The 9,141-nt window shown below is 50.6% G+C and overlaps 1 protein-coding gene across 11 annotated transcripts in view; it reads right to left on the minus strand.

Annotated features, from left to right (window-relative positions):
- The window catches only part of UBR5 (ubiquitin protein ligase E3 component n-recognin 5), an 85,585-nt gene extending 84,305 nt beyond the window's left edge, over positions 1–1,280 (minus strand). For 9 of the 11 annotated variants that reach the window (XM_035316819.1, XM_035316813.1, XM_035316815.1 and 6 more), the window contains exon 1: positions 934–1,280. In XM_035316819.1, coding sequence (XP_035172710.1) covers positions 934–995 — 62 coding nt within the window. In that variant the 5' untranslated portion in view covers positions 996–1,280. The remainder of the gene's footprint in view (positions 1–933) is intronic. The other 2 variants (XM_035316818.1, XM_035316817.1) reach the window with 1 other exon arrangement.
- Positions 1,281–9,141: the final 7,861 nt, after the last annotated feature.

The following is a 9,141-nucleotide window of genomic DNA, read 5'->3' on the forward strand; positions in this document are numbered from 1 at the left end:
CGGTAAGATCACAAAAACCTGTAAGAACGTAACCAAAAGTATGCACTTAAAAAAAAATGTGAACATCCAAAAAATCTGTAAAAATTAAATAGCATTTCTCTACAGATCACTTTTCCTAAGCCAAGCTGCAAACAACACTGGAAGTGAGCTGGACCCTGACCGATCCTGAAACTCTGTAAGATCACAAATATATATATAACCAAGACTGTGCACTTTTTAAACTTTGATAGATATCTAAAAACCATTTTTTTAAAGTTCTATAGATATCTAAAAAACAATTGCAAGAATTAAATAGTGTTTCTCTACAGTATAAAATATGTAATCTCTACCCAGTGACAGTTAAAAATCTGGATTATTTTTATGCACAAACTCCAAAGAAATCAAAATCCATTTGTGAAGAATTTACAGATAAGTGCAGCAGCGGCGTTTACGAAGTACGGTGCACGCTACTGGTAAATCCCACAGAGAACACAGACAGCTGCAGAGAGCGCTGTCAAAAACACATCGAGCACGGCAAAAAAATTCGGTTCACAGGCTCATTTTCTTCCAAGCCTCCCCCGCGCCCCAAAACAAAGTTAGCCGCGAGGCCGCCGAGCGGACAGGCCGGCATCGCGACCCCTTGCCAAGCCACACGGCAGCGGCGATGCGGCGACGGGGCCTCCTTTATTATTTGAGGAATAAATGTTGGGGGAAGGCACAGCGCGCTGCGAGCCTCTGCAGGCGCCGCATCCTCCTCCTTTCCTCCGCCGTCCCAGCCGCATCGTGTGCCGCTGCCCGGGGGGAGCCCCGTCCTCCTCGGGGAGCCCCGAGGCGGGCGTCAGGGCCCCGGGGGGCCCCCGAGCTGCCGGGGGAGGCGGCGCTGCGGCCCTCCCGGCGGGGCCCAGGCCCTGAGGGGGTCCCCTCCCGCCCCGTCCCGGTAGGCCCGCCCCTCACCGGTCATTGAGCTGGTCCTCGGTGCCCGGCAACGGGTGCACCACGAAGTGGATGGAGGTCATGGTCCGCGCCGCCGCGGCTCCCCCCGGCGGAGGGAGGCGGGCAGGGGCCTGGCACACAATGGGGGCGGGGGGGTGGGGGGGGGGAGCGGCGGGGAGGGGGCCCCGCGGCCTGCGGGCCGCCTCCGGGCCTCCCCCGGGGCGCTTCGCGGCCGCTCCCCGGAGACGCCGGGGACGTGTGGCGGAGGGGCTGAAGGAGCGGGCGGCCCGGCCGCAACGGCAGCGGGAGGAGGCTCGGGGCGCGCCGCGCTCACCCACGCGCCGCCATCTTGGCTCGCCGCGGGGCCGTCTCCTCCTCCTCCGCCTCCTCCCTGCGCCGCGCCGGGGAGGGCGGGGCGGCGGCCGCCCGTGTAAGGACGGCGCTGAGTGGTGGAGGCGCGGCCGGCGGGCGGCCTGCCACTAAGCTCGCCTGTGATTGGTGGACGGCGGGGCTGTGACGTCATGCGCGGGGGGACGAGAAGGGCCGCGTGCCGAGGGAGGGAGGCTGCGCGGCGGGAGGGGGCGGGGGGGGGGGAGGCGCGCGCGGGTGCCTGAGGCGGGACGGGGCCGCCTCACCCCTGGGGTCCCCTCAGCCGGGGCTGAGGGCGCAAAAAGTCCTCCCGGGGTGTTCGGGGGGGGCTTCCCCCCGCAGATTTACATCTCGGTGGGCCGGGAGTTGCGTTGCGAGTCAATAAAGCAGCCACTTTTACACAAAATACAGCGAGTCAGGAAAAGAGTCACTTCTACGCGAAATACACCCGGTCGGGAAAGCCAGCCGCTGCTACGCGAAGTACAGCCGGTCAGAAAAATGGTCACTTCTGCACAAAATGCAACCAGTCAGAAAAACCAGCCACTTCTACACAAAATATAATCGGTCAGAAAAAGTCACTTCCACACAAAATACAACCAGCCACTTCCACACAAAATACAACCAGTCACAAAAACAGCCACATCGACAGAAACTTGCACCTTGCTTGGGGTTATACCAGGCACTTTTCATTTTATTTTATTATTTTTTTCTTGCTGGTTTTCCAGCTTAATCTTGCTTGTTTTCAGGAATTTGGAAAACCAGTAAGGGTTTTTTTTTGGTCGTTCCCCATGATAGTGGTACAAAATAACCGCCCAGCCTCGGTCAGGGAGCTGCGAGCCCTCTCTGAGGCCGTATAATGGTAATTCCCCCCCCAGTCTGTTCACAGACCGAAGGACGTAGGTAACTGGGGGAGGACTTGCCATGTTGCAGCCCCTGTTCTTCCCCGGGTGCCCCCCAGCTGGCAGGAGCCTGCAGCCCTGAGAGCTGGGGAGCTGGTGAAGGATTTTCCTCCAGTGCAGCTGTCGCTAACATGAGGAAACGGGATAAAAAGCAAATATTACATTGTCATGTTCCAGGTTTCTTACTCTCAGATACTGTTTCCCCATATGTTCTGCTCTCAGGTGGCAGTAACACTCAAACGCATACAAGACAATTTCAACGACTTATAAGACAAATCCAAACAGGCTGCTGGCAATGCGCAAGGCGTGGAATAGGATTAAATCTGTTCTGTACTGGGACAGTGCAGTGGCTGTGCTTTTAAAAACATGGGAGATCCATGATTTACTTTTCTTTTTTGCTCAGACAGAAGTAGGGGTTTCTGGGTGGCTTAGTTCTGCATTTTATTATAGCAAAGTGTTAGTTTTATTCTTTTTTTTTTCTCTCTTCCCTGTTCTGTTCTGCTTTTCTTGTTTTATTTATTTATGGTTTCCCTGAAACATTCCCATACTTCACTGCAACGGGAGGATCTTCTAAGTTGTCTTGACCTCAGTCATTTTATCAGGATCTCCTGCATGTTCTGATGACTGCCTGTAAAACTTTGCATCTTGTTTTTCGGTTTTATTCTTACACCATAACTGACTGCTTGCCTTTGGCAGTCAGTCCTCTTTTCCACTGGACTGTTGGAAGATGGGCCACACCAAGTCCTGCATCCTTGCTGCGTCCTTGGGGATGTTTCAAATACATTTAGTAGGGCTTGGGAAGATCCAGATATTTCACATTGGCTCTCAGGATTGGGATCTAGTTCTCCAAAGCATTTGGATTTCCAAATAACATGACTTGTTCAGCGGAGTTTTTTTAAGGGCGGGCATAAGGATGCGATTTCAATTACTCTCTTCCTTCCACACTTCACGAGCAAGCTTTAAAAGTTAATGGGTTATGGAAAGCTATTAGATAAAGGACAGGAAAAGAGCTGAAAAAGCCCACAGGGAGCATATGTCTGTTAGGGCTCAGCAGCCTGCTGCTGGTGTTTGTGAGTAATCCTTTTCTGTAGCTTTATTTGCATTATCACTGAACCCCAGTTTTAGCCATTGCCTGTGGCCGTGCCAACACAAACACTCAGCACAAGCAAAAAGGAAAAAAAAAAAAATGATTTCACTGGAACTTGTGCTTGGAGCCAGAATAAACTGAAGTGGTGCAAATCACAGCGGTCGTTGTTCACACCAGGAGTTTACCCTGCCGTCTCAAATGGCAGCTGACCTGAAGTGTGGATGGAAGGACATCAGTCCAGGTGTTTAGCTGTTTGTTATTCTGATGTGAGTGTGTATCACGGTAGCAGGCACAGCAAAGCACCTCGTCTTTGGCTAACAAGGATGCAAGACTACATCCCACCGGCTGACTTTCGCAGTACCCGTGAATGGCAATGCGCAGTGCCCGTGTGGTCCATTGGTGCATTTCTCAGATAAGGATCTTGTAGGCAGTGGAGTTCGGTGGTCCTTTGAATTGTCTGACATGAATCCAAATATAAATGCTTTTGGTTGTAGAACTGCTCCTTCTTGCTTGTTTTTCAAGAACTTCAAAGTCAAAAGACTGTTCCCAAGACTTTTGCATTGTCTAAGCCTATTGGATGACAACATCCATTAGTGAAACGGTTTTAAAATTTGCATTTACTAAGTCCTGAGAAAAATCAAGACCACGACTAGATTATCTTTCTTAACAAAATGTATTTTTAAGACAGGACTCCTGACTCGGCCTAAGAGATTTAGTTCCCCGTGTTGCACAATTCCTCTGCGTACAAATGTTGCTATTTTCAGGCCCGCTGATAAAGAAGCTTCCTTGCGAAGGTGCAGCTATAAATACACCAACACCCAACCAGCAGGACGAGTTTCTTACTAATATACTTGGCTAATTGGAATTTTTGCCCGCTTAGAAATGCCGTGTAAAATAACTTCTGTGGGTTTATAGCTGTCATGTCTGAAATTGAATTTTGCTGATAGTCGACATGTTCTGAAGGCTTTAGGATCAGAGGAGCGTGTGGGTTGGCAGGCTGTCTCGTCCAGCCCCCTGCTGCAAGCTCACGCAGCTCGAGTGGATGCTTCAGGAACTTTTCCACCAGAAACATCTGAAAAAGATGCAGCAGGACAGACGCACTGCTCACAGCTCGCTCAGCTCACTCAGCAGCTGCAGGCCGGGCGTTTTCCTCAGGCTTCTGCTGCAAGTCTGTTAGTCCTAAAGGGAGGGGACTTGGTAGGGGCGGGAGGCTTGGGGAAGAAAGCCTGCAAGGGACTTTGCTCCGTGACCGGTGGAAGCAGATGGTGGCAGGTGAGCCATCGGCTGGTGCAGCACGCAGGATTCGGGAGGAGGCTCTGAACAAAAGCGAAAGCCTCAGGCATCTGAAGACCCTACTGTGTGTTTTCCAGGCTGTTAACTTCAGATGTCAACAGAGATGACATCAGGCTGGCAGCAGAAGATTATCATTTGCCGTGGAAGAAATGAGGCCGGCATTCTTGGAAATGTCAACAAGGATGTTGTGGAGGAAACTGTGGCTTCTAGATGATTCCCAAGACCAAACAGAAGTTTCTGGAGTGATCAACAGAGCGCATTGCAAAGAAAGAAATCTTGTTTCCAGCACCTTGTGCCACAAACCGAAGCAAAGCAAGGCCCTCACTACCTCCTACTCTCCCTCCATCTAGGTGTAGCGTAAGAGTGATTTGTCTGGGAACATCGGGCTTTTCGAGCACATCCACGTGGTTTACAACACGTCGGATAGCCGCACAGTTTGTGAGTTAACACGGGGAACCAAAGGATTCCAGCTGTGGAGCTCTGTGCGGCTGGCCATTTGCTTTCTGCTGTGCTGGGTTGCGTTTTATTATGCTCGGGTCTCAAGTTGTAGTAGCCTGATTTTTTAATATGGTGCTGATTTATGGCAGCTGAATCTTCATCTCAGTGTGAAGAGATGCCAGGCATTGTTTATAATCTCTAATTTTCTGACTCGCACCTGGCTGTACATTAAGAGGTGACTGTAATAGAAAAATCATTTCTCTTTGTTCTCTCGTTGTTTTGTGGTAAGGTTCAGAGCTGATGAAACCTTGTTTCCTGTGGATCTTTTCTTACCATGGGCTTCAGTGCCTAGTAGAGCCGGGGCTCTCTGCTCTGTGGATTCTCCAGCAACTAAAAAAAAAAAAAAAAAAAAAAAACGAGCTCTGCTGCAGTCTTTCCCATTGCTGAGTCAATGAGGCTAACAGAGACTTCTGAGACCAGAACTTTAAATCAAAATTTGGCTGAGAGAGGCTCAGAAGTTCGGAAGTTAATGTGGTGAGCCAGACGCATCGACGCGCAGTCTGCTCGCGTAACACTCGCTACCACACACAGACTAAAATACACCCGTTCAAAACCAGACGATTTCTGCAGATACCTGATCCCCCTTCCCCTTTCTGCTTTCAGCTGCTCGGCATTTCCTCCCCCCGGCTCTGCGGTGAGGGACTCCTGGATGAGAAACCAGGATTCTGCACCCGCTTCCTCTGTCTTAGTGCACTCAGGGTTTATTTTCTCCTGGTTTTAGGTGAGGTTGGCATGGCCTGTCTGGGATTGAGGTGAGCTCTCTGCCCAGTACTCGGTAGAATTTGTAGATCCACCGACCGATATCTGGCAGACTGAAGTTTTATTTTCCGTCCTTAACCCCTCATTTGACATCGCTCCTCACCCTGGTTCTAGCTGGAGTTTAGCTAGCTTGCATCAAAGCAGCTTCCTGCAAGCTGATGACAACGGACAGAAACTGAAGTTTAGCAGTCTGAAGGTCGGCCCCGTGCCCTGTGAGATCCCTGCATGTGTGCCTGCAGCCCGTCAGGGGAGGCTGGATGATTAACTGGGACAAAAAAGGGTTTTTATTTCCCTGTTGTTTTGATTGGGTTAGTTAGTCTTGCCTTAACCATATTTACCTTCAGAAATGGCAGCTTGGAAAAAAAATCATGTACTCATGTACTACCTTCAGAAATTAGTGCAGAGTCAGTTTGTTACCGGCAGGGAGTGGAGACCTGGTACAAAAAACGAGTGAATTATTCCAGGGACTCGAGCGCAGGCAGGGTTTATCTTTCTGTGCCTGAGCCTACTTTCTAGCCTCCACTCCTCTGTCATCAAATAGTTGCTGAGGGTAGCACAGGGCCCGTCCTGTGTGCATGCTGACCAGGTGCTGGTGTGGTTTGTCTGCAGCACAGCTCTCCGTTCAGTTTCACCCCGAAAGAGGCCAGGCTGGGTGCTCTCAGGCTGAACCAGAGGGTGGTAGGAGCGGGCGAGCAGGAGGCTGGCTTCGACCCCGAGCTCCCGATGTGAGCAACGACGCGGGCACACGCAGGGGAAGCCGAGCTGCTCGCGAAGCGGCTCCTGTGCAGCCTCTGTTTACGGCTGGCTTTTTAAGCAAACCAGAGGCTGTCATCTGAGAAGTGATAAACAGTGGCTGTTCAAGAGAAATTTGGCCTGAGCAGAATGAGTGTACGCAGAGGCTGCAAATTCATTCGTCCTCCTGAAATAACTCTGCCACGTTCGTCAGCCCGAGCCTCCCGTCGCGGGCGTGCGGGCATGGCTTTGGACACAGCCCTCCAGCAGCGGGAAACCTCCTCATCTCTCAGGCACCCCCTTTCTCTTTATATTATGGACTTTGCTTTCAGGAAACATCTTATCATTCTGCTAGCAACCTTGTGAGCTTTTTCCCCTGTTTTTTTCCCCCTTAAATCACTAAGGGCACTTACACAGAGCAGGACAGCTGGTTTTTAAACGTTCCTCTTTATCCCGGTAGCATGTTCCCAAGCTGAGAACATAATTGCACCGGGTCAGCCCAACCAGTTGCACAAGTGATTGAATGTCGAAAAAAAAAATAGTAGATGTTGGTACATGTGCAGAGAGACAGCTCTAACAGATGGAAGTCCCATGAGATGAAGTTTTAGAATTTCTGTGGTAATGATACTTCAGTGCTGAAGGGGAGCAAAAAGGAGTGGGGGCAGCGGACAGAAAGAGATGCAGCAGAGAGCCCTGTGCTGAGAACTGCTTCCGTGGCTAACATTTAGCTTCACTGAAACTAATGGGGTAAGGCAAACCTGAATAATACCCTGAAAGGTTTTATTCTGGAAGGTTTTTATCCATCACAGTGTAAGGGGCAAGGGACACCATTAGCTGGTGGATGTGCATTTTGATGTGGCTAACAGCAATTACACCCCTTGGCTGTTGTGTATGCCTGTGCATGTATGTGTATATTTAGATGGTTAACAGAAAAAAGGCAGGCAGATTTACAAATACAGACTTCCAGGCTACTAACAGACTGTGCAGGTAGTTTCACCTGCAATCGGTGTTGCCTCATGCTGTAAACTGAGCAGGGCTGCTGTATTTACACACGTACCGGGCTTTCATCTGGGCTGAAAGTTTTAATACCGCAACCTGCCTTTGGCTAATTTTAACAGCAGTTTCAATTAATAGGGTCAGCTAATGCAAAAGGTGAAGATGGAAAAATGTCCCTAGATAGTCTTTGAAACATTTTATTTAAAACTTTAATGCCACCAGAGTCTGAAGGAGGGAACTCAGAGTAACAACACTTGCGTGAAAGTTCGGAGTTCACCTGAATTTGGGTTATGAGCATGGGGCAAAATTAAAACGGAGCTAAACGTGCTGTGTAGAAGCTTGCCAGCATTTGACAGATCTGTTCACTCGGCACCGCATACGTACACTTGTCCTTTTCCCCAAGGGCCCACTCAAGCAAAGCACCGGAGGAAGAGGAGCAGTCTGCCTGCAGCGTGGCGAGGTGGGAGCTGCCGTGAGATGGGAAATGTTCTCTGGTTTGCCTGACTTCTAGGACTGGGAGTGCACTGTTCTGGGATGCAATGACTAGAAGTCCTGTATGTTGTGAATCCAGACATTACAGATCTTTGTCCTCAGAAATTTACAAATGTTTGTTGTATGTAAGGCACTGGGGTGCTCTGCCAGCAGCGGGGTCTCGTAGCCTGCCAGCCAAGCTGGGGGTGAGAGTCAGACCCAGAGGAGAGAGACCTGCGTTTGGGTGTCTGATCTCCCATTAGGGACGGTGGAGGCTTAGCTGCTGCCTCGGTGGTGCCTGGGGAGCGGTTCGGCTGTGCCCCTGGGGAGCAGCATCCCTCCCCAGGGCCTGCTGGGGGGCGGCGGGACGTCTCAGTGCGAGCAGAGAGCTGGCTCAGGGCAGCCAAGATGGCACCGTGAAAACACCCAAGGCTCGGCGATAGAGAAACGACAGCTCCCTGCAAAAATTGTTTCTCCAACCCCCGTTTGAAGGGTTCAGACGAATAGACTGAGCCGAGCCTTCTTATTATGTGAAACGTTAATATCTACCACTTATTCCTGAAGCTGTGTTTTAGATTTTATTTCCGAGACAAAAGAGTCATTTAAAATTATGCAAATGAGCTGCCAAATGCAAGGCATTATGCAGATTTGTGGAAGCATGCCGCGGAGAGTTAACTCTTCGTGCTGCCGCTCGCTGCCGAGTGCCAGAACAATAGCAGCACCCAGGCGCTCGTCAGCCCTCGCAGGCTTTAATTACAGCCGTCCTGCAACAGGGCTCGAGGCTCGAGGCACACGCCGACCAACTCCTCTTCTTGCACTTGCAGAGGAGGTTTCATTGCCACAGTGCTCACCTTGCACTCCTGCCCAGCACAGGCTGTACCCGAATTCATCCTGGACAAGCATCACAGCTGCTGGCCGGTTGTTTTCAGAGCGTTAGAAGTGGCTGTCACAGGAGAAATATTACATTTCTTTTTTCAAAATGTCAGCAGGGCTTAAAACAATTGGCATTGTCGGCGAGAAGTCCTCCTGGCCCTGTGGGTTGACTGCTGTACACACGATACAGGTGCAGCCGTGACTTTCTGGAGAGGACGGCTATTTAAAGAGCTGTGTGTTGTGCTGGTTTGT

Source organism: Oxyura jamaicensis, chromosome 2, assembly GCF_011077185.1.
Source record: "Oxyura jamaicensis isolate SHBP4307 breed ruddy duck chromosome 2, BPBGC_Ojam_1.0, whole genome shotgun sequence".
NCBI classification, from domain to species: domain Eukaryota; kingdom Metazoa; phylum Chordata; class Aves; order Anseriformes; family Anatidae; genus Oxyura; species Oxyura jamaicensis.